General features: G+C 47.6%; 1 protein-coding gene across 1 annotated transcript; it reads right to left on the bottom strand.

Annotated features, from left to right (window-relative positions):
• Positions 1–476: 476 nt before the first annotated feature.
• Positions 477–25572, bottom strand: LOC307074777 (dual specificity testis-specific protein kinase 1). Its single transcript, XM_079735121.1, has 10 exons — positions 25264–25572; positions 24815–24900; positions 13233–13426; positions 10873–10994; positions 8353–8401; positions 6727–6876; positions 3651–3824; positions 2814–2897; positions 2565–2651; positions 477–1962 (listed from the first exon to the last, which is right to left on the bottom strand). The coding sequence occupies exons 2-10, from the start codon at positions 24843–24845 to the stop codon at positions 1858–1860; spliced, it is 996 nt and encodes a 331-aa protein (XP_079591247.1). The 5' UTR covers positions 24846–24900; positions 25264–25572; the 3' UTR covers positions 477–1857.
• Between the last annotated feature and the right edge of the window lie 994 nt (positions 25573–26566).

Genomic DNA, 26566 nt, shown 5'->3' with positions numbered 1-26566 from the left:
ATACCTAGCTATATAAATGTATACATATATGCAGTAATGCATCAAGGTTAAGTTTAGGTGTAAAATTAAGGATGCTATGATATACAGTTGGACATTTTTTAGTCTTGGGTTAGAAAAACACCCACTCACATGTTCATAAACTTCAAACGCTGGATTAGCATATTTAAGAGCGTCCCAATAACCCACCACGTCTGCCCGCATCAAGTACGGAATCTGAATAAACATATAATATGCCTCAAAATATTTAATCTGATTTAATATTTCTCGGTCCCTCCACATCAAGTACTTAATCTGAATAAACATAGCTATTTCTTTCCTCCAAATAGGGCTAACCCTAGTTCTTAGCACATAAAGTACTGATTCTTATTAAATATTCCTAGTTCTGTCCTCAAAATAATAAATCTGATAAACGTATCAACCACTTTCCCAAAAAAATACTGAATCTGATTCAACATATCAAGGTCTGTCCAAAGCAAAACAGTCATTCAGATTTAATATATATAGTTCTGTTCTCAAAATACTGACTCTGATTAAACATATTCAAGTTCGTCCACAACAAAATATAGATTATATTTAAACAGTTTGTTTCATCCATATATCCAAAATTATTATTTCAACTATGTTTGTCCACACCAAAACACAAATATTTTTTTCTGGAATTCTGAATCTAATTCATAAAAAAAGACTAAACGATAACTCTGACAATGTTTTCTCTGGATTATCTTCATGTTGACATTGGTCAAATAAGAAACTGTACATTTTCTGTTTTTTACTATCGGACATTAATCCTTCGATTCCTACAAACTGGGCCACATTCAACTGCCAAACAGGCTTAAGAAAATAACTTTGAGGGGTAACCCATAGAAAAAAGAGTTCCCTTTGTCTTGTAGCTGCCAGCAAAAGTGATTATGCTAGTTCATACAAATAGAGGAAAGTAAACTCTAGTAAGGAAATGTGTAATTTTGTATTATTGTAGCGATTTGTAAGTGATATACTGTATGAATTAAACATTTCCTGTCACTCAAAAAATATATCAGGTTGGAAAGACAAAAATGGCAGAGGAAGTATCCGACCGATTTAGGCACGTTCAATATCTGTACAATCTTAGTGACGCCATTAAAACCAAACCAATCCTGGTCCTCTGAACAGGACGAGATCCACATGGGATCTTGTCCCACATCTTCACCTGTCCATCACATGGGCCCTCACCCACCAAAGGAACTGTTTCCTGTGTCCTGTGTCTGGTGTGTGAGGTCCTCCTCGATGGTGACGTGAGAAGGGCTGTGATCTGTACACCTTTCGAAAGCTGGGAACTTTTCCTACTCGTAGAAGCAATCTGCCGGAGAGTCTTTGCTTTCAACAAATTCATCAAAAGAAAAGAGTCAGAAGCCGACAGAAAGAATGCAGAGATGATCAGAATAGATTTGTTCATCTGTTCTTCAAGGAAGGAGAGACTGAACAAAATTACAAAATACCTATGACAAATATTCGTTAGTTTAAAATAAATCATGCACAAAATAACATAAAATACGAACTGAAACCAAACTTTACTACCAAGTAGAACGGTAAATATTTAAATAACACATCCGTCACGCAAAAAAGTGTGAGTTGGTCAAACAAAGTGACAGGTTAGAGCAAGCCTTGTGCTTTCCAAAAACAGTTTTTAAACATTTGTATCCCAAACCGGGGGTCCGTCGACTCAGCAAGAGACTGAGAGTGAGTTTATTCGAGTTTGGTCCGGTTCGGTCCGGTTCGGTCCAGTTCCGTGTGAAGAACGTCTGGTAGCTGGATGAGAGGGAGGTTCTCATGCCTTTGCTTGATGTGATTGGAGGGTTGAGCCGTCAAAGAGCGTGCCGCTCAGCTAGTGGTCAGCTCCGACCCGGGGGGCGGGTCTAGGTTCTCAGCAATCTCTCCTAGCTCGTCCAGAAGCTCTGTGAAGGCCGGTCTTCTGTAGGACTCCAACTGGAAGACCCGAGGAGAAGTGGATTTAAAGGAGCCCTATTTCACCACCAGGTGTCATACCCTAATCACCTAGCGGCCATATAAGCTGGGTGGGGAAACCTTCTAGAATCTTGGGGAAACCATGACAACTCAAAGTATTATACACACCCCCGGGTGCAAATAGAATCATGGATGTGTCTATGCATCCATGTTTTTCCGACTTGGTAGCTCGAAGGCATCTAGGTTGGAGGTGATGTGTTTCCCATTCCGACTTTACACCGCCGGCCGTTAACGAACGCAGCATAACACCGCACTTGTTTGTGATGTTGTTTGCCTGTGTGGTGAAGGAGCTAGTCGTGATATAGTGTTGGATCGGTGCATAAGCTTGCATACTCGCCGATACCTGACATCGGAGGAATTTCCGATACTGGTATCGGAATCGGAACAACTCTATATATTTCGTTAAATTGCCATTCCAGCCACTGTGAATCTGAGTATTCATTCTGCCGGGGGGAGCTGTAGAGCAAATCCACGGCCTCCCCAGAGAGTGGAGCCTGACTCAGTAGCAGCTGTGGTTGTTGTGTTGTTTTGTGTTGTGTTGTGTTGTGTTGTGTTGTTCTCACCAGACAGCAGCTCGAGGCTAACTCCAGGACCCGCTGGGGACAGCCGCTCACCAGCTTCCCGAAGGCCTCTAGGTCCAGACCGTAGTCCTGCACACAGGTAACACATCCCAACGATGAGATATCCATGCTCTATTGCTTTTGCCAGAAATTTCCGGAAATGAACCATAAAGATTGGAAGAAATTTATGGGTGAATTTTGGAAAGTAGGACTTCAACGCAAATCCTCCCAAATGTGTATTCTTATCCCCACCTGTGTTCGGGGAAGTACTTCTGGATCGGCGGGGATCCTGGCCAGGATTTCACATAGAACGATGCCGAAGGAGAACACATCCACCTGCAAGAACACAGTGACACGCTCTCCAGGTCAGGAGTCTCCCTGGGAACGCTAGCCTCTGCCTGGGAACGCTAGCCTCTACAGTCAGGAGTCTACCTGGGAATGCTAGCCTCTACCTGGGAACGCTAGTCTTTACAGTCAGAAGTAAACCTGGGAACGCTAGCCTCTACCTGGGAACGCTAGCCTCTACCTGGAAACGCTAGCCTTTACAGTCAGGAGTAAACCTGGGAACGCTAGCCTCTACAGTCAGGAGTCTACCTGGGAACGCTAGCCTCTGCCTGGGAACGCTAGCCTCTACAGTCAGGAGTCTACCTGGGAATGCTAGCCTCTACCTGGGAACGCTAGTCTTTACAGTCAGAAGTAAACCTGGGAACGCTAGCCTCTACCTGGGAACGCTAGCCTCTACCTGGGAACGCTAGTCTTTACAGTCAGGAGTAAACCTGGGAACGCTAGCCTCTACAGTCAGGAGTCTACATGGGAACGTGCTAACACTCATTCCACTTGACTGAATTTAAAACTTATTCGGATGCCTTGCCATTTTGACTTTATTTAAGCATTTATTTGAACACACCTTTTCACTTCTATCAATTGGATCGATTTATTGATGTACAGGGGATGGAAACTGCAAAGTCAAATGACTAGGAGTTCTACTACCAATAACAAGAGCAACAGAAACACCAACAACAAAGTAACAAGGAGGAATAATGAAGAGGAAACGAGTGTCCTGGTCAGGATCCCCGTTCCCGGGCCTACCTTGCGGTCGTAGGGTTCCCCGCGCAACATCTCAGGGGCCATCCAGAAGGCGGAGCCCACCAGGGACAGCTTCCTGTCAGGGTCCTTCACCGGCAGCTCCACCACCTCGCGGGCCAGCCCGAAGTCCGTCACCAGGGCCTCCCTGCCCCGCGGGCCCACCCGGATCAGGCAGTTCTGGGGGGCAGAGACGGTACGGTAGGGTGTGGATGGTCAGTAGCAGAGCTTGAGCAGGCTTCAGCAGCTTCACATTTAAGATTGTTGTCAGACTCACTTGTGCGTATGTGGTCGTGTCTAGTCAACTACAGATCAAGGCATTAGCGCTGACAACGTTAGGGGTTTGATTCCCTGTCAGGATCTAGTATAAAGCGAGACGTTAACACTGCCAGGGTTATGGGTTTGATTCCCTGTCTAGCTCAAATAGTAGAGCAAGGCATTAGCACTGCCAACTTAAGGGGTTTGATTCCCTGTCTATCTCAACTATAAAGCAAAGCATTAACACTGCCAGTGTTAGGAGTTGTATTCCCTGTATAGATCTCCTGGAAGAGTAAGGCATTAACACTGCCAGGGTTATGAGTTTGATTCCCTGTGAGTGTGTGAGCTTTGGATGGTAAACAAGTAAAGACAACTGTAGTTACAGTCCTGTCACCAGCAGGGGGCATTATAGGGCTAACATCCTACAGGTTGATGGAAAGTTCACAAAAGCAACTTATACTGTTGCATCAATCCCTTTATTCAGTTAACAATCTAATAATAGCTTGTGGACAAGCTATTATTAGCTTGTCCACAAGCTAATAAACCCACTCATGCAGGTCTATTCAGCCCCTAGTGACAGAGGAGACAGACGTACGGACGCTGGCTCAATAGAGGCTGGCGTCACCGCTCCCTCCTCACGCTGAATAATTCAGTCCTTGACCAGAGCTCCATCACGGACACGCAACAGAACCCTGCATCAGGGGGCAGCGCTGTGGCCCCAGCCCCGGTGACGGGCAGCGGGGGGGGCACTGTTGCGTAGCGCCAGCGTATCGACCTGTCAGCAGGTGAGCCCACAGCCAACCCCAGACAGGAGAGCAAAGACAGGGTTGTTTTTACGGAAGAGAGGAGAGTGTGTGTTTGTGTGTGTTCTTTACAGACACACAAGTAGACACTCTCCCCCTCTCTCTGTCTGTCTGTCTCCTCTCTCTACTGTCTGTCTGTCTGTCTGTCTGTCTCCTCTCTCTAGTGTCTGTCTGTCTGTCTGTCTCCTCTCTCTACTGTCTGTCTGTCTGTCTGTCTGTCTCCTCTCTCTACTGTCTGTCTCCTCTCTCTACTGTATGTCTGTCTGTCTGTCTCCTCTCTCTACTGTCTGTCTCCTCTCTCTACTATCTGTCTGTCTCCTCTCTCTACTGTCTGTCTGTCTGTCTGTCTCCTCTCTCTACTGTCTGTCTCTGTCTCTCTCTCTCTCTCTCTCTCTCCTGTCTCTCTCTCTCTCTCTCTCTCTCTATGACACATGGCTTTCCCCAGGGCAAGGTGACTCTCACTCCTACTAGACACTAAATTTAGTTCCTCCCTCTCTTTCATCCTCCTCTTTTTCTTCCTCTCCCTTCCTTCTCTCTTTCTCTCTCTCCAAGCAAAGCAACTGTCCGGGAATAACCTGATATACAAAGACAGTGCCTGAGAGAGAGAGAGAGAGAGAGAGAGAGAGAGAGAGAGAGAGAGAGAGAGAGAGAGAGAGAGAGAGAGAGAGGGGGGGGGAGAGGGAGAAAGAGAGATGGGGGAGAGGGAGAAAGAGAGATGGGGAGAGGGAGAAAGGGAGAGAAAGTGATCGATAGAGAGAATTCTTCTACTGTTACTGGAACAGCTGGTCCTGGCAGTAGCTGATGGAAGTGCGAACCGTGAGAGGTAATTAACTAAAGTGCATTCATCTCTGCAGAGCTGCGGTCTCTTTCTAATCTAATTGACCTTCTGACTGAGGGTGATGTCACAACTCCAGACGCACTACCCAAACTCATTCTGAATGAAAGGAATGGCTGAAAAGTTTAAGGTTAAAGACAATGTGCGCGTGTGTGTGTGTGTGTGTGTGTGTGTGTGTGTGTGTGTGTGTGTGTGTGTGTGTGTGTGTGTGTGTGTGTGTGTGTGTGTGTGGTGTGTGTGTGAGTGTATGTGAAGGGGGGGGGGAATGTTTATAGAAACTTGGCATGACAACAGCCCACACACACACAAGAGCGGGCACGCTCATGCATACACGCACACGCCCCTGTGCACGGTTTATATTAGCATGACAACAGGCAGGCTGTGTTGGCGTCTCCCACTGCATTAACCTCTTTAACTTTTGTTCTGCAGAACCTGGCAACCCAAATTAAAGAAGGCCACACACACACACACACACACACACACACACACACACACACACACACACAAATGGCGTTGCTACGACACATACTTTGAGAACACTCAAAGTATGTGTGGACAAAGGAGGGACGTTTGTCATGGTCCTGGATCGGGACGTACAGTTGTCACCTTATTGTTGTCCAATCAGGTTAGCGAGGTGGCGGAACCATTCTTAAATGGGTCCCCTCTCGTCACATCATCTAAAACATTTGAGTTTAAATGGAGAGTGAATAGGGAATCGTACGACCGGTCAGATTCGAGTTTGTTGTAGTTACTACAATGCGGTTTGGCTGCTTGAATTGTTTTCAGTCTCTAAGTATAGAAGCTAAGTTAAAGCCCATTGTTCACTCATTCAAACATACACACTTCCTAACACACACTTTACTCCTGTATTCATCACTACTGGTCACTCATTCACACACACACACTCCTTCACACACTTTACTCATGCATTCATCCCACTTTAGAACCAGCCCACCTGATACTCATGCATTCATCACTACAACATACTGTTCAGGAACAAGCATGCTTTATGCCTGCCTGCACGTGTTAGACAAAGTTATATACATATGTAAGACATAACTTATATATTACAGCAGCTTTCAAGATTGTAAGCTGCTTTTGCAAGGTCCTACAGAAATAGAGTTCTTCCTCTGATGCCATCCCCGTGTGGGCCTGTCTCTGGTCAGCTCCTGTGGCCGGGGCTCACCTTGGAGTTGAGGTCCCGGTGGTAGATGTTCTTGTAGTGCAGGTAGATCATGCCTCTGCTGATGTCACAGGCCAGCTCCACTTTCTCCCGCCAGCAGAGCGGGACGTCCTGGCTGGCCAGCAGCTCCTCCAGACACCCCCCGTTCACGTACTGGACAGAGCGGAGCCGACAGAGACTCTCAGAACCATCTCGACCAGTGGTTCTCCAGGGGTCCGGCCTCGGGACCCACATCTCACCATGGCCGTTAACTTGAGACCCACTTTTATACGTTCCATACCAAGCAAATGTATTTCTCAGAAAAATGGGCCAGTAAACACACACACACACAGTGACATCATGGCCTTTTATAAGCAACTAATATTTTCATCTCTGCAGCATTCAAAGCTCATTACTCTAGCAATGCAACAAAATAGAAGAAGTAGAAGTAAAAACGATTTTATTACACACTCTGCGACCCATTCAGAACAAGTCTGCGAGCCGCTATTGGGTAGCGACCCACCAACACTGATCTAGATGAAGTGGCTCCTCTGATTTGATTAAGCAGTAATGTAGCTATGGTGGGACGGGTCTTCATCGTTAATAATAACTCGACAGCCCATCTTGCTTTATCCTGTCTGATCATTAGAAGTAGTTCTTGTAGTAGTATTAATGGAATTTGCATAGGATTGTAATTGGTTCATTAATCATTATAATTAATACCGTTTTTTGAATGAGTATATTATAGCTTGTCTTTTTACAACAATATTATTATTCATCATTATACCCACCCTAAAGTGGGTCAAAAAGGTTTATTATTCCATCTGGATGACTCACCCACAGCCCGGGTGTGTCATGTGTACCCACGGGTTGTACGCTCCAAGGTTTAATCAATCCTATCGTGACATTGATGTAAAATGATGATCATTTGCTATCAAAGACGTCTCTCTGGCGCTCCCAGTTATCACGGGGCCACGAGTCTATTTCCAGCGGGTATAAATCACAGCTCGGCGTCCCTTATGCTAAGTGTTGTTGTGGCTGTGAGACCAAGCTAGAGACGTTCTGCTCTGACTGAACCGCGATGAAAATGATCTGCGATTGTTTAGGAAACCTCGAAGGCTTTTAGGCTTGTGTTTAAAAACGTATTGAAATCACTCATGGGAGAGAGGAGATATTTCAGTAATATTGTAATATAGACAGGAATTAATCAAATTTAAGTATAACCAATTATAATTTATTTAAATTCAATGTAGATTTATCACCCTTCCAAGATGGATGCATTCATCACCTATTTGTCTCTTTGATATTTGCGATTTATGTTGTGGTCGTATTGTACTATTTATATCCTCAAAGGAAAATATATCATTAATATACATTTATATACATTGTATATAAATGTATAATGATTAATTTATGAAGTGATTCTGGTCATATTAACAGGATTAGACAAGTTACTATTAAAGTACTTCATTGACACCCAAAAGTAAATGCACCCATTCAACGACTCCTGGTCATGGATTACATTTGTATCTGTGTGTATCTGTGTGTATCTGTGTGTATATTGCATCTGTGTCATTCAGAATACAGCAAGCACACCAACACACAAACGTTGAGCTAACCATGTGCAGGAGCTAGGTGGCTAGCACTCACCTCTAAGATAGGGTACAACTTGTCTTCTTTGACGCATATGCCGAGATATCTGCCGAAAAAAACAGTAACAAACATTACAAACCAATAACAAATATTACCAATATATTTTGCATGAACAAATTATAATTATTTTAATCACACTTTTTGAAATACTTGTTTGGAATGTGGATATGGTGGGGCAATGATAACCCAATGATGAGAGTGTTCAACTCCCTTTCACAAGATACTAGGTTCGATCCCCAATGTCCACAAGCTGCCCGGCGGGGTCGTAGAGCGAGAAGACCTCCCCCCACCTGCTCCTCACCCCCCCTGTCTCAAGAATCAACTCTGAGACGCTCAGCACGAGAGCATCTGCTACGTGACTGGAAGGCGGGTCCTATTTGAATAGAGTCCAACTGAAGGACTCTTTGGGGGCGGGACTACGGCTTGGAGCTGTGCCCGCCTTCATTTCCATGTCCTGCTCTAGGTCAGATCTGATTGGCCGTAGCCCCCTGTACTCAGCTTTGTTTATGCATCATCATCGCGATGGAGGCTGAGTCAACACCAGGCGGTCATTTGATTACTTTTGGTTTGTTTTCTATTGTTGTTGATTTCTCTTTGGGGTGGGGGGGAGGGGGAGGGGGTGATGTTTGTCTGACTATTATCGTTGTTTCTTGTGGGGTGGCGTTTGTTTGTTTTCTGTTGATGTTTGTTTTTGGGCGGGCTGAAGTTTGTTTCCTTTCCACGTTTACAAGTCAGTCCTTTTACTCAAACGTCTGAACCATAGATGCTGGATGTCTAAAAAGGCGAACAGAAATATGAATCATGAATAGCGGTCAACCAATGAATACGTTCAGAGCAGTGAGCTAAGGAAAGGAACTGCAACAGGAGGAAAGCTTTTGTTATGAGTTATTATGTCTCACGCAACGCACGATGCACTAAGATAAAAGACCTCAGCACAGAGATTATTACCAACGCAACCGATATGAAAGAAGGCCACTCACATCTCTGACGCAGCTCTCTGCTGGACACAAGGGTGCCTACAAACATCGCTTATATAACACACACCGAGAAGGCCTGAGTCAAGGTGTTGTGTACCAGGTCTCTCTCTCTCTCTCTCTCTCTCTCTCTCTCTCTCTCTCTCTCTCTCTCTCTCTCTCTCTCTCTCTCTCTCTCTCTCTCTCTCTCTCTCTCTCTCTCTCTCTCTCTCTCTCTCTCTCTCTCTGACCTTCACTAAGTGCCTCCAGGGACATATCTTGGACAAACACAACGTCTGACCTGCAGTCTTACGTCACCGCTGTGTTTTCTTATTCATCAGACGCTTTAATCCAGGATGACTCACAGGGAATCAGAGACAGGTCATTAAGGAGCAGGTAGGGGTCAGACAGTACAGAGACAGGTCATTAAGGAGCAGGTAGGGGTTAGACAGTACAGAGACAGGTCATTAAGGAGCAGGTAGGGGTCAGACAGTACAGAGACAGGTCATTAAGGAGCAGGTAGGGGTCAGACAGTACAGGGCTGGTCATTAAGGAGCAGGTAGGGGTCAGACAGTACAGAGACAGGTCATTAAGGAGCAGGTAGGGGTTAGACAGTACAGAGACAGGTCATTAAGGAGCAGGTAGGGGTTAGACAGTACAGAGACAGGTCATTAAGGAGCAGGTAGGGGTTAGACAGTACAGGGCAGGTCATTAAGGAGCAGGTAGGGGTTAGACAGTACAGAGACAGGTCATTAAGGAGCAGGTAGGGGTTAGACAGTACAGAGACAGGTCATTAAGGAGCAGGTAGGGGTTAGACAGTACAGAGACAGGTCATTAAGGAGCAGGCAGGGGTTAGACAGTACAGAGACAGGTCATTAAGGAGCAGGTAGGGGTTAGACAGTACAGAGACAGGTCATTAAGGAGCAGGCAGGGGTTAGACAGTACAGAGACAGGTCATTAAGGATCAGGTAGGGGTTAGACAGAACAGAGAGAGGTCTTTAAGGAGCAGGTAGGGGTTAGACAGTACAGAGACAGGTCATTAAGGAGCAGGTAGGGGTTAGACAGTACAGAGACAGGTCATTAAGGAACAGGTAGGGGTTAAACAGTTCAGAGACAGGTCATTAAGGAGCAGGTAGGGGTTAGACAGTACAGAGACAGGTCATTAAGGAGCAGGTAGGGGTTAGACAGTACAGAGACAGGTCATTAAGGAGCAGGTAGGGGTTAGGAGTCATCTTGCTCAAGGACGCCTCCAGGTTAGACTGCAGGCCTATGGGATTTGATCTTCTGCTACTTCTGTTATATTCAAATACAGATTCATTTTGAGGCACCAAATAAATTTATCAGGAGAGAGAGACCACATAAAGGGAAAACGAAAGAGTGAGAAAACCAGTGGGAGGGTGAGTGGGGTGTGTGTGTGTGTGTGTGTGTGTGTGTGTGTGTGTGCATATGTGAGACAGAGTCTCACATGCGTGTGGGCGCGTGAGAGAGTGTAAAGATGTGTCACTGGATGGATGGATGAATGACAGATGGATAGTCAGGGTGGAGGTTCCGGGTGGAGACCTGCCTGACGATGTTGGGGTGAGAGAGCTTCTGCAGGAGGCTGATCTCTCTGACGATGCTGTCCTGGTCGACGTCGTTCTTGTATATCTTCACCACCATCACCTTACAGCTGCTGCTGTGATTCACCTGAGGGACGGACACACAGACACACACGGAACCACAGACACACGGAACCACAGACACACGGACACACACGGACACACATGGGCACACAGACTGTCAACCCTCGGTACTAGTAAAGCACTGGGTTCGATTCCCCTATGTTAGTGGTATGGCCACCTTGTAAGTAAGAAGTATAACCAGTGCCCACTACCTACTCCTTCATTACAAGAGGGTAACAAGGTTTAATGCCCCCCCTTGCAGTTTTGGTTTCCGGCCCCGGCTCAGTGACATACCCCCCAGAGCTTCTGCTACAACGCAGTAGGACTGCTGGATCAGAAGTTCTGCTGTAACAGGACTGGCTCTCTCTCTCTCTCTCTGTCTCCCCCTCTGTCTCTCTCTCTCTGTCTCCCCCTCTGTCTCTCTCGCCCTCTCTCTCTGTCTCTCTCCCTCTCTCTCTCTCTCTCTCCATCTCTCTCTCTGTCTCTCTCGCCCTCTCTCTCTCTCTCTCTCCATCTCTCTCTGTCTCTCTCGCCCTCTCTCTCTGTCTCTCTCCCTCTCTCTCCATCTCTCTCTCTGTCTCACCCTCTCTCTCTGTCTCTCTCTCTCTCTCTCTCTCTCGCTCTCGCTCCATCTCTCTCTCTCTGTCTCCCCCTCTGTCTCTCTCGCCCTCTCTCTCTGTCTCTCTCCCTCTCTCCATCTCTCTCTCGCTCTCCCTCTCTCTCCATCTCTCTCTCGCTCTCTCTCCCCCTCCCTCTCCCTCTCTCTCTCCCCATGAGGCCCCTGCAGCTTGTTATTCCAGCTGGCTGCAGATTTCAGCCCCAGGGGTGAGTTATGTAAGGGTGGGGAAGGGTGGGGAGAGGTGGGGAATGGGTGGGGAAAGGCTGGGGGTGTTTATGGTTTACGGCGGTCAGGGTGACCACGTGACATCATCGGCACCAATGTTTAGGCTTCCGTGAGGCCAAGTGAGGCAACCGCGGGGGAGAGGGGGTCATGATGTAACAAGTGCTTAGATGGTAGTTTGCACTCACACACCCACACCTCAGGAGGGTCTGGTGGTGAGTGAGTTTGGTTCACGGCCTGGAGGAGTCTGGATCAAGCCCTCTGCCACTCACATGTCCTGTGCTGCTGCTGCTGACGGGGTTTACCTAGCTCTAGGAGTCTAGAAGCTGACCTATGGTTCTGGAACTTTAGAGTTGTAGAAAATGAACGCAGAAAGCAACTTGATGCGTGATCTAATTGAACTGCACTACCGCTCGTTCCTTTGCTAACCTTTTGTCTCTTACAGCAGCTCTGCCCTCTGTCCAGTAAGTCCTTAAACTAATCTCTTATTTTGTAGGGGCTCTAATATTGATTGCATTCTTTGGCGGTTCCCAGACTCATTTATCAGTCACTTTGGATGGAGTGACTGAATGACTTAACACACTCTCACACACCTACACACACCCACACACTCACCCAGGAGGATGTGTTTCGAAAGCCCCCCCCCCCCCACACACACACACACACACACACACACACCCAGAGTTTCAACAGAAGCCTTTTTCCTTTTACTGTGGAAACTGGAAACCATTAAACCCAGGTCTTGAGGCACTGTGTTTCCGGTTAGGACATCTGCGTGTGTGTGTTGTGTGGTCGCAACAAGGCTATTACTTTGTGTGTGCGTGTGTGTGTGTGCATGCGTACATAGGTGTGTGCCTACGTGTGTGTTGTCTGTTCACACTGGTGAAGTTACTGTGTGTGCTTGCCTATGTGTGTGTTTGTGTTCGTGCGTACGTACATGTGTGTGTGCCTACGTGAACGTTTTCTGTGTCTGTGTCTATGTGGGTACCTGCGTGATTGCATGTGTGCATGTGTGTGCATGCGTTTTCGTACCTTGTACAGCCTGTGTGTGTGTGTGTGTGTGTGTGTGCGTGCATGTTGGTACCTTGTACACCCTGTGTGTGTGTGTGTGTGTGTGTGTGTGTGTGTGTGTGTGCCTGTGTGTGCATGTGTGCGTGCGTGCGGGTACCTTGTACACCCTGGGTGTGTGTGTGTGTGTGTGTGTGCGTGCGTGCGGGCGGGTACCTTGTACACCCTGGGTGTGTGTGTGTGTGTGTGTGTGTGTGTGTGTGTGTGTGTGTGTGTGTGTGTGTGTGTGTGTGTGTGTGTGTGTGTGTGTGTGTGTGTGTGTGTGGGCGGGTACCTTGTACACCCTGGGTGTGTGTGTGTGTGTGTGTGTGTGTGTGTGTGTGTGTGTGTGTGTGTGTGTGTGTGGGCGGGTACCTTGTACACCCTGGAGAAGAAGCCGGTCCCGATGAGCTCGGCGCTGAAGCTCTCCCAGAACTCCAGCTTGCGGACGGCGGTGCGGAGCTTCTGCCAGCGGTCCGCTTGGCAGTAGGAGTCCACCGACTCCCCCAGCAGGGTGGGGCTGGTGGGCTCCGCCGGGACGTCCACCTCACACATCCTGGGGATGTCCGCTGGGGGGGGGGGGGGGGGGGGGGGCACTCAGGTGAATATAGATGTACACACCGTGGAACATAGTAGAACCACACACACACACACACACACTGGTAAGTAAAGCCCATGGAACAAAATGTAGAAACAACAGACACACACACACACACACACACACACACACACGCACAAACACAGGTGAATAAAGACCATGGAACAAAATGTAGAAACACACACACACACACACGCACACAGATTAACAAAGATTTACACAACATGGAACATAATGTCGGACCCCACTCACACATGCGCACACAGAGAGGCGTATGTGCGTGATGGAACACAATCTAGATATAAACACGCGCACACACACACAAACAAAGGAAGGCAAAACAATCAGCAGCACGGGGCACGGTTAAAATAACCTCGTGGCAGCACTGTGGCTCTTCAGTTGCACCGACTACAGTAACAGAGCAATTACTCAGCCCTCCTCCCACCACTGCACTCAGCGCCGGGGCCTGTGAAAGACCTCCACACTGCCACAAGCACACCCAGCGAGGGCTGACACCGGGAGCACTGCCACCTCCTCACCACCACCATCATCACCGCCATCATCATCCGGCTGCAGGAGAGGCGATGAGGAGGGGGAGGGGCAGGAGGAAGAGTAGGCAGGGGAGAGCTGGAGATGAGGAGGAAGAGGAGAAGGCGGAGGAGGAGAGAGGAGGCGAGTGGCTCCACTTTATTATCTTCCCAGACAAAGCTGTGCATAATTCAGCCTCAAAATAGAGACAACAGCTTGTTCAGGGAGGAGAACAACATGTTTACCCGGCTCCACTCCACTGCGATAGCTGTGAGGGGAAGGCCTCACACTGTAAAGGATTTGGACAAGATTGGATATGTTCTGGTGCGATCTGCAAACTACACACTGTGAACTACACACTGTAAATCACAGACTGTAAACAACACACAGTAAACTATTCACTGTAAATCACAGACTGTAAACAATTCACAGTCAACAACACACTATAAACTATTCACTGTAAATCACAGACTGTAAACAATTCACTGAAAACAATCCGCAGTGAAGTACACACTGTAAACAACACACTGAACTACACACTGCAAACAGCACCCTTTAAACAACACATTGTGAACTACACACTGCAAACAGCACACTGTGAGCAACACAGTACCCTACACACTGTAAATAACTCACTGCAAAGAAAGACTAAAGTGCACTTGGTTCTATGAACATCTTTACTGTACCGACAGCGATATATTGTTTCACTTCTTATGACAAATGTACTTATTGTAACAAATGCACTTATTGTAAGTCGCTTTGGATAAAAGCGTCTGCTAAATGCCCTCAATGTAAATGTAAATGTAAACATAAAGTCAGTCTTTCACCATTCTTCAGATTTTCACGACTAAGGAGATAATCGCAACCTCTTTTCAGAGGCTGGGAATCACAATATATTGAGGAATATTTTCTCATTTTCATCGTTTTAGCTCAAAGCACTTGGCCAGAGCAGAGCAGATCATCACATTTTGAATGACTTAAGATATGTTTCTCTTCGCTCTTTATGGTCGCGCTAAAAACACGAACGTACGTTTGCACTCTGCACGCTCTGGGCTTAACCGGGAAACGATTAGAAACAGGATTAATCTTCCCGTTGAGGGATGAGGAGCGGGACTTTGGGTGAGGAAGGATGTCAACGCAGGCAGAGAAGCCCAAGGTGAGACCCTCCCCCTGGCTGAAGAGGCTTCACTTCCTCCTCAGAGGACGGCCCTGACTCATAGGAGCCAGGACGAGCTGGTCCGACGGCATTGTTTTCAGACTGGCAACCACCATGACAACCCTTCCCCCTCACCCCCCTCCCCCTCCCCCTCACCCTCACCCGCCGAGGATCACAATGGCCCTGGTGTCCAGGAGCACGCATGCAGGGCATGGGTCCGTCCCGGGGGGGGAATCAACCGTCTTCCAGGGCTGTTTAGTGGGCCGTTCGGGGGGGGATGAGTCTTTGTTTACAGGGACTTAGTGTGGATGTTGTGACGATAACTCAGGTTTTAAGCCAACAGAAAACCCACAGCTGAGAGGTAGAAGGGAGTGCTAATGCCCCCCCCCCCCCCCTTTTAACTATTTTGACATTCAGTATTGACTTACAGTGAAGAATGTCATTAGCATTAGCATCCTGCTCAAGGAGTCCTACAGGTTGACTGTGGATATTGGGTTTCGAACACAGTGGTCTGTCTGTCTCCATCTCTGTAGCCGTCTGTCTCTCCCTCTCTCTGTCTGTCTCCGTCTGCCTCTGTCTCGTGTCTCTATAGCCGTGTGTCTCTCCCTCTCTCTGTCTGTCTCCGTCTGCCTCTGTCTCGTGTCTCTATAGCCGTGTGTCTCTCCCTCTCTCTGTCTGTCTCCGTCTGCCTCTGTCTCGTGTCTCTATAGCCGTGTGTCTCTCCCTCTCTCTGTCTGTCTCCGTCTGCCTCTGTCTTGTGTCTCTATAGCCGTGTGTCTCTCCCTCTCTCTGTCTGTCTCCGTCTGCCTCTGTCTCGTGTCTCTATAGCCGTGTGTCTCTCCCTCTCTCTGTCTGTCTCCGTCTGCCTCTGTCTCGTGTCTCTATAGCCGTGTGTCTCTCCCTCTCTCTGTCTGTCTCCGTCTGCCTCTGTCTTGTGTCTCTATAGCCGTGTGTCTCTCCCTCTCTCTGTCTGTCTCCGTCTGCCTCTGTCTCGTGTCTCTATAGCCGTGTGTCTCTCCCTCTCTCTGTCTGTCTCCGTCTGCCTCTGTCTCGTGTCTCTATAGCCGTGTGTCTCTCCCTCTCTCTGTCTGTCTGTCTCACTGTGTTTCTGCTCTGTCTCTGAGTGAGCGTTCGACACCCTCCGGCTCCGATTCCTCATTCCTCAACATTCTTCCCCCTTGGTTGCGTTACGTTTCCTGGGCACGGCTCACGGTTCCTCCCAATGCTTGTTTATCCAGAGATAAGTCTTCCATCAACACAATGCACTCTGTTCCTTATCTGACCGCCATGACGCCCTCACCACAGCCCACCTCCAGCCCCGGCCAGTGGACCTTCTGGGAGGTTCTGTGACCCAGCATCTGTGATGTCATCCTGGGCTGGATGGGGGAGGATGGGCGGTCGAGGCGGAAGGTTTGTTTTCTCACCGAGTCAATCTTGACCCCTGTCTGACCCCAAGAGAGACCTGGGGTCAGACGGGGGGGCGGTGACGTTGCTGGCTTGAAGTCTTTCTCTGAGCAGATAAGGTCATGAGTCAGCTTCAGACGGTTGAACACACCAAAGACACCCCTTCATCCTTCTCGCCCCCCGAGACCTTTCTCCCTCTCTGATGAAGCCTGTTCCTCTTCGCCGTGGAAACGGGTGAAGGTTGTGTTCACAGGAAGTCTGCATGCGTCAGGTTCTGTTGACGCCCAAGGCTGCTCCTATCCAGGCTGTGTGTTTGTGCATGTGCGTGTGTGTGTGTGTGTGTGTGTGTGTCAGTGTCTGTGTTTATGTGTGTTTGCGTGTGTGTGTCTGTCTATGAGAGTGTCTGTGTGTGTGTATATTTGCATGTGTGTGTGTGTGTGTCTATGTGTGTATATGTGTGTGTGTGTCTACCTCGCCTATTCATTACAGTTCCTGTGTACGTCTGTCCCTCCCGGTTTATTAGTTGTCGCTGGTGTTGGTACACATCAGTTCATTATTACGCTCCTGTCAACACTGAGGCTGTGTACTTTGTTTTATAGGGGAGGGAGCGAACATGCCAGCTAGTGACGTCATGGCAACGAGTCACAGCCTTCACACCTCATGGTGAAAATGGAACAAGTCTCGCCAGAAGCCAAAATCTGCTTTTGCTCTACATGTGGCAGCCATATTAACAGACTTATGGAGGCCTCACCCACAGTGAGGTAACAGGAAGTCACACAAGAAACACGCACACAGCAACACTTTAACCAGACACTCTGTTATTCTGATCCAGTGTTTTAGCTTTTGTGTGACGGGAGCCATGAAGTGCCATTCCCAGGTGAGCCCAGGTGGGGAGGAGAGATGTATTCTGAGACCTGAAGCAGTAAACTCACCAAGCCAAGGCTGACTGTGTCCGGTCTAGACCTCTCTCAGTGTCAGACTCTAATAGAGGTATGGTCTTAATAGAGGTTCAGACTCTAATAGAGGTACAGACTCTAATAGAGGTACAGTCTCTAATAGAGGTTCAGGCAGACCTCTCACAGTATCGGACTCTAATAGAGGTACAGACTCTAATAGAGGTACAGACTCTAATAGAGGTTCAAGCAGACCTCCCACAGTCTCAGTTTCTAAGATAGATACAGACTCTAATAGAGTTTCATGCAGACCTCTGACAGTATCGGACTCTAATAAAGGTACAGACTCTAATAGAGGTACAGACTCTAATAGAGGTTCAGGCAGACCTCTCACAGTATCAGACTCTAATAGAGGTACAGACTCTAATAGAGGTACAGACTCTAATAGAGGTTCAGGCAGACCTCTCACAGCATCGGACTCTAATAGAGGTTCAGACTCTAATAGAGGTTCAAGCAGACCTCCCAGTCTCGGTTTCTAATAGAGGTACAGACTCTAATAGAGGTTCAGAATCGAATAGAGTTTCAGACTCTAATAGAGGTTCAGACTCTAATAGAGGTTCAAGCAGACCTCTCACAGTATAGACTCTAATAGAGGTAAAGTCTCTAATAGAGGTTCAGGCAGACCTCTCACAGTATCAGACTCTAATAGAGGTTCAAGCAGACCTCCCACAGTCTCAGTTTCTAATAGAGATACAGTCTCTAATAGAGGTTCATGCAGACCTCTCACAGTATCGGACTCTAATAGAGGTACAGACTCTAATAGACGCTCAGACTCTAATAGAGGTTCAGGCAGACCTCTCACAGTATAGACTCTAATAAGGGGTTCATGGAGGCCATTTTCAGCAGCTTTTTGTCTAGAGGCCACAGATGTTGTGCTGTGGAGGCTGACGTCAGATAAGGACACCAGGACAGGGAACCACACATAGCTGTGGCTGCCAGCTAGTTGTGGCTAACCGCTAGCTGTGGCGGCATGCTAGCGTTCAGCAGTGTTCACTTGGGCGATTTCGGAAGGTTTTCTGCATCAGTTGAGTTTGTTAGTACGATCAACCACTGTAATTTATGTGCCGTTGGATATTAACATTAACATAATACTACTTTAGACACTCCAAAATACTACTATGCGGAAATTACAAACAACATTATGTTATACTCCGACATAAAACAAGTATAATAACTATGCAACACTATGCCTTTCTAAACACCCATACTGCTACAAATGACTACTACATTTACATTTAGGGCATTTAGCAGACGCTTTTATCCAAAGTGACTTACAATAAGTGCATTTGTTACAATAAGTACATTTGTCATAAGACTACTAATGCTAGTTACAGTTTCAGTTAGAGCTACAAATGTGGCTGCCATCCAAAAGCGAATGGAACAGAAACTGCCTGCTAGCTGTAGCTACCAGCAGTTGTAGCTTTTTCGCTACTCAATGTTTTGTCGTCATTAAACGACAAAACAAAACAGCAATTTGTTTTTGTTTTCATGATTAAAGAAAGGAGTGCACGTAGCATTTTCTGAGATTACAAAATGGCTTTCATACTTTGTAACCCAAGCCTTAGAAACGTCATGCTTGGGCTGCAATTAGAGGGTTTTTCAGTGACAGCAGGACTGGCCAGTCCAACTGATGTCCTTGGAAAGTCATGGGCGCAGCTCCCACAGGCAGTAGTTTGTGGTCACTGGGTCAATAGCACGGCATAATTCTGCAGCGCTGGGAAAACTGCTCATATTCTTTACTTCAAGATAAAAGCCCCTTGAGAAAACAAGTACTCAATTGAGTACAAGCTGTGAAGAAGGCCTATTTATATATATATGTCTATATATATATATATATATATATATATATATATATATATATATATATATATATATATATATATATATATATATATAAATCACATATTGAGGTACTTTTACAAGTTAAAGTTGCACATTCATCATCAAAACCTCATGTCCTTAACCACTGGATGAATATTGCCACAGATATTTCTAAACAGCCAATAGTTTATAGAGTTTATGGTCTGCACAGTAGTGGACTTTCAGGTTTCACCGGTTTCCCAAGCAAACTAGCCTCACATATTTTATCGCTGTCAACAATAAAAATGATTTGAAGCGTAGAGACACCTACAAACATCGCTGCCTCATGATTCAAACAGGTAACAAACCCTGAGGGAAGCTTTAAGATACTGACGCCATCCAAAGAGAGTCTGGCAAAATCAGGGCAAAACAGACAAAACCAAACCTTACCAATGTTTTCTTTGCTCGACCACAGATCTACGTATTGGACAGGGTACAACGGAAAAGTTGAATATTGATTCTGCAGATTGATTCTTAGGTCACTCAAGTTAAGTACAAATACCGATATTGTTCTTTAGCAGAGTCCAGTTGAGTAATAACTACTTCTTTAGGATGCAGGATAACTGTGTGATAAATGTTTCTCATGGAAGATACAATTTGAGGAACAGAAAAAGCTGTTAGTCGAAGGAGTCGAAGGCTCCGCTTCACTTCCCTCAGCGCAACATGCTACATGCTACATGCTACATGCTAGGCGCTACATTCTACACGCTAGGCTTCCAAATTCACCCAGAACTCAGAGAGTGGCTTCCTGGACTCCGGCGTCGCCGAGGGACACACCTTGAATGGGAAATTACCACCACAGATGTATTGTGTCATGGATACGCCCAACGGGATTTGTTCTGTTGTGTGGTCCACTTAACTCTTAATCTTATCTGAGCTCCTGTTCACCTGCTACACACTTCCAGTGTCGGCACTGTTTGTGTAGAAAGGAACCAGCAGCGTCAACAGCAGGGTTGCTATCTTCCACACAAAGCCACGAAAGTATCAGACAATTAAACATAAAGGTTATCTGATCCAGCAGACCCAACGCTAATGCTATGCTATTCATGCAACCGGCTCTACTGAAATAACTAGGGGAAAGTTAGGGGATAACATACAACAAACGGATTACGTTACATAAAAGGAACATGGAGTTGCTAATTCCCAGCTTGACGCGGTTTGGTACAGTTGCGATGTCTGGTGAGCCGGCGTTTCAGTCTGAGCCAAACTCCCGGGCCCCTGGGGCCCGGTGGCCTGAGACGGCATCAACCAGGCCCCACATCAACACGTCGCCTCAGACCAACATAACCCCTCAGCGGTCTCCTTGTGCTATGATTGACATGGGTTTAGGAAGTGGCCATCGGACAGTAAGTGAACCATAAAGAGTGTGATGTAAAATGTGATTATTTTACGTTCCTGACCCAAATATGCATTCGTCTCTGCTCCAATTCCGTGAGCCCCTAGGATTAAGCGTGGATGTATTAGGGATGCTATTAGGGACATTTACATGCGCTAGGATTGCACAGCTACCCTCTGATTGGTCAGCTCATCACAACCTGGGAAACTTGCACACATTTGACCTCAACCGCTCAACTGTCTCTTCCCAGCCTTGACTCCCCATCGCAGACGATGACACACGGCATGGGCTCCATGTTTTCCTTCAGCAGATCTCTTCTGAGTGCGTGCGGTCCGGTTCAACGGAGCGGCCTCGCCCAGCCCCAGAGTCCATTCGGTCTGCCTCGGGGCCAGGTGAGGCCGCGTCAACCAGCCGTCATCCACTCACACAACCTACACCGGTGTTTTCAGCGGAATGGGCCAAGGAAATGACCTTATGACCTTATATCTTCAACTGGTGCATAATGCAAACACTGCTCTTGTGTCGAAAGCGTAACCCAAGAGCCGATGGGTTCACAGACGTAACCGGGGCAGTGTTGTGGAGCCGCGAGCGGGCACACCAGAAAGCCACAGTGCAGGAAGGTATGCTAGTAAATGGGATTTACAAGCAGACTACTTCCCGTATACGAGTTTAACACAAAAACCTTATAACATTCGTAACTGGCAAGCATGCTACTTCCTTTATACGTGTTTAACACCAAAACATTATAGCATGCGTAACTAGCAAGCTACGGCCATGTATCGTAAACATCTGTGTAGTTTAAGCTCTTTAACACACAGAAGCACCTATAGAACGCTTTACTAGCATGCTGTAGCCTCTATGTGTGTTATAGAAGATAGTTAGCATGCAGTACCCTCTGTATGTGTTGTATTTATTAGAGCACGCTATGTGTTTCAGAGGATATAGCAAGCTATTGAAGTGCTATCCACGATCTGCACAGCAACAATGATATACTAAATAAAACATGTTGCTTGCAAAAGAGGGTTATGTAGCATTCTACTAAAGCATATATAGCATGCTACTTAAGCATGCTACATACAGGATGTGTGCTATATATTGTCTGTATAGGATGCTACTAAAGAATGCCACACAGACGATGTGTGCTATTTCCTCTATAGAGGATGCTAATAGGGCATGCTACATAGAGGATGTATGCTACTAAAGCATGCTACATAGAGAAAGCATGCTATATCCTCTATGCACCATGTTGTTTGAAGGATGCGTGCTATATCCTCTATGTAGCATGCTACTAAAGCATGCTACTTCCAAAGTGTGCTATACCCTCTAAGTAGCATGCCACATAGAGGATGCGTTCTATATCCTCCATGTAGCATGCTACTAAAGCATGCTACATGGAGAATATGCGCTATATCCTCTGTGTAGCGTGCTACATAGAGGATGTGTGCTACATCCTCTGTGTAGCATCCTTTTTGGAGGGTGCGTGCTACATCCTCTGTGTAGCATGCTATTTGGAGGATGAGTGCTACGTGATCCTCCAGCATTAGGCAGCAGGGCTCTGTAAACAGACGGGCAGTACGATCCCCTCCTCCGCAGATGAATCATAGTTATGGTGCAACCGTCCCTCTACCCTCACCACATCTCAGAGATATTCTCCAAGGCCTCCACCCACACACACACACTCACACTCACACACACACACACACACACACACACACACACACACACACTGTACTGCACGAAGCGTTTGTTTTCTTGTTGTCTTGTTTTGGAACCCACGGCGGCGCGGCCGGACGTGATTGGTCAGTAGGGATGTTTAGGGGCGGAGCTTGGGCCGGGGATAGTGGTCCACATAGAGGCCACTGAGCGGCCGCGTGTAGGCACGGAGGAATGGGCTGCAGGGAATGTCAGAGGTCGACACATTGTGGCCAACGCACAAAGATGCCCTTGTTCACTTCCCGGAGCCCCATCTGTCGCCCACCCAGCCTACACACACACACTCTCACACACACACACACACACGCAGACGCACACACACACACACTCACGCAGACACATGCATACACACTCTCATGCAGACACAAACACACACACACACACACACACACACACACTCACGCACACAGCCAGTGGTTAGAGGTTGTGTGTGTTCGCACCCAAGTGTGGCTGGGTGTGTGTTTGACTTCTGTAGCCGACGGACAACATTTGCATTCCTGAGCGTGGCGGGCGGCCAGGCCGTAACGCGGGGTGCAGCCCCCCCACTGAGTCCCCACCGGGGCCGTGGGAACCCCCGACACAGCGTACAGGACAGGGGGGCGCAGAGAGAACCCCCCGACACAGCGTACAGGACAGGGGGGCGCAGAGAGAACCCCCCGACACAGCGTACAGGACAGGGGGGCGCAGAGAGAACCCCCCGACACAGCGTACAGGACAGGGGGGCGCAGAGAACTATTCACAAACACTCATCACAGGTCTGACCCTATGGACCGGGGAACACTAATCACAGTACTGCCCTGTGGACCGGGGAACACTAATCACAGTACTGCCCTGTGGACCGGGGAACACTAATCACAGTACTGCCCTGTGGACCGGGGAACACTAATCACAGTACTGCCCTGTGGACCGGGGAACACTAATCACAGTACTGCCCTATGGACCGGGGAACACTAATCACAGTACTGCCCTATGGACCGGGGAACACTAATCACAGTACTGCCCTATGGACCGGGGAACACTAATCACAGTACTGCCCTATGGACCGGGGAACACTAATCACAGGTATGTCTTTATGGACCAGGGAACAAGAAGATTCAGATGCTTCTCTAAATCATCCTCCCTCAGACAAGGGTATAGTGGTGATGACGGCGCCGTGGTTACGACCTGGACCACTCGGAGGTGGGGGAGAGGGATGAGATGGGGAGGAGGAGGAGGAGGAGGAGGAGGTGGAGGTGGGAGAGAGGGAGGAGGTGGTGTTGGAACTTTTCAAAACAACAACCATTCCATAGGTAGAGGGGGGGCGACCTGGGTCCAACAGGAGCATGTGGGAGGGGTTCCATGAAGGGATGCCCCCGGCCTCCAGAACCCCCCCCATGCTGAACTCTGACCTCAGGCAACAATGACCTCCATCTCCCTCCGTCTCATCCGTCACTCCACCTCTGCAACTGATGTCCCGCCCACAACCAGGCTTTCATGGTCAGAATCCTGATCTCTCAGCCGTGGTGGAGAGAGACACACAGACAGACAGACAGACAGACAGACAGAGAGAGGCACACACCAATACCACACACACAAACGCACACACACACACACACACACACACACACACACACAGACAAACACACACACACATACTTCTCTAGGCAATGTGAACTGAGTCTTAAAAGAGCTGAGAAGATCCTCGTCTTTACAAAATTACATTTTACTAAGCCAATTTTTATTACAAACAAGATATAACTAGACCGAACTCTGGGAGGGATGTGTTGCATGCTTTACTTTGTCTTTTTTACTTTAATAATCAAAGATTTGTACGACCTTAATCATACAACGTTCTTGTTAGTAGAAACGTTTTGTAGAGGGAGGGTCAAATATCCCGCCCATAAATCTGATCGCTGATCAGCCACACACCTGACCTCCTCCATGAATCACAGCGGGGTGCCAAGCTACGGTCGTATATCAACATCCGTTTCTGCATCGATACAATGCACCTCTATACGTAGCTTTATCTAGGGCACAACTATATCTTTATCTCTATATTCAGGTTATACCATGTGCGATCATTATATCAGGACAGCTGGGAAACCACATCCACATCAACATCGGAAAGCCCTGCCGACGGTTTGACTACGAGACGTCCCGTCAGGGCACCGACACACACACACACACACACACACACACACACACACACACACACACACACACACACACACACACACACACACACACACACACACACACACACACACACACCTCCTCTCTTGCACAACCCCCGCTGAGTTATGCAACACCTGCCTCACACACACTAGTTTCAGAGTAGGCGGCGGCCGACACGTTAACTACACAATGGTCGAGACAACACTGTGAACACACCGGGGTTGAAACACGAAGTTGGAGAGAGCGGATACTTACTCCACTGATTGAGTAAGCTATTCATATGCATCTTGGTGGCGGGAAGACAAACGGCCGGATGGGTCGAATGGAGGGACGGTCACACACTGGAGGAAACACACACACATACACACACACACACACACACACACACACACACACACACACACACACACACACACACACACACACACACACACACACACACACACACACACAGTTACGGACCTCACACACACACATGCGCTGCCACTCAGGCAACGTTTGACAGATGATGTGTCTCGGGTGAAGATGGATGCTATGAGTCGCAGCAGGCGCTCCTAAATGTTAATTTAGTATCAGGATTAAACTTTTAGAAATAACTCTAACATGCAATTTGCATATGACGGTCAAAATAAACAAATAAATAAAAATAATCGTACATTAAATGTCATCGTTGGTGAACGATGCCGGGTGGATAAGCTACTCACAGGGTTCTGAAGGGGCTGGTTTGCAGTTGAAAAGAAATCCGGTTAAAACCTCAAAGGCGCCGCATCGCCGCCTGGATCCGCTTTGATGTTTACTGCAGGTTCGACTTCCGCGCGCACAGTGCTGCTGCTGCTCGTGCAGCATCCGACCCTCTGTGTGTGCACCGCTCCTACGCAGTCCTCGAGCTCCGACCGGCAAGCCAGGGTCCGGACGTACAGTGGGCGGTGACCTCCGTCAACAGCCAATCACTGATCCCAATGCACCGTGGGCGGAACCACCCTCGCTCGTCAACAGCCAATTACTGATCCCGAAGCACCGTGGGCGGGACCTCCCTCTCTCGTCAACAGCCAATACGTGGTGGGTTGATAAGGCAGAGATAGGTGTGTTTCGAGTTTATTTGTGAATCACGCATTAGATGACAAATAGGTAATGTCCAAGCAATGCTTTGAATGCAGTCGTCCTCAACTTGCAACTGGTGACAAATAACGGTGTAAATAATGCAAAATTAATAAATAACGCCAAATAGGCCACGCCCACTGTACATTCGGACCTTGGGATCCAGGCGCCTCAACCGACGCCTAGGCCTACTGTACGTTTGGATCCTGTGATCTCAGCGCCACAGCAGACGCCTACTGTACGTTCCGACCCTGGGATCTCAGCTCCTCAGCAGACGTCTACTGTACGTCCGGACCCTGGGATCTCAGCTGCTGCCCACAAGTGTTCGGTGAGATGCCTGGAGGCTGGTGGGTTGTCTTAGAAACCAGTGTTACTCAGCCCTCGGTGCAGATAGCACCCACTGCCTCACTATCTGCTGTCTGATGTCATCTGGTATAAAGAATCAGGCTTCAAGATGGAAATCTCCTGTTTTATGTGTTAAGTGTTTTTTTGCAACAATACAATTCCCCAATCGGCCCCGGATTTGAGGGAAGGACCGTGCGGTTGGAGTACCGAGCGATAAACAGGATGGACTGGACTGTGTTGTGCGTGGTTTAGAGAGGTTGTACTCAGAGAACCAACGCACTCCCACTCAGGATGATGATGATGATGATGATGATGATGATGATGATGATGATGACGATGATGATGATGATGGGAGAATAATGGGCAGGGCAGGTTTAGCACCCTTCAGACATGGAGGACAGGCGCACTGCTTTGCATAGTGCTTTACATGATGGTGTAAGGCTGTAGAACATTTAAAACAGACAGAAAAGACAGTTATTGAAATTTAAAAGAAAAACAAAATGAAGAAAATAATGACAATGGTGAGTTCCCAACATTGTTTTCTGAACGGATTGCATTGATTTG

Source organism: Pollachius pollachius, assembly GCF_949987615.1.
Source record: "Pollachius pollachius genome assembly, chromosome: 1".
In the NCBI taxonomy this organism is placed as follows: domain Eukaryota; kingdom Metazoa; phylum Chordata; class Actinopteri; order Gadiformes; family Gadidae; genus Pollachius; species Pollachius pollachius.
This window is presented reverse-complemented; position numbering and strand designations above follow the sequence as displayed.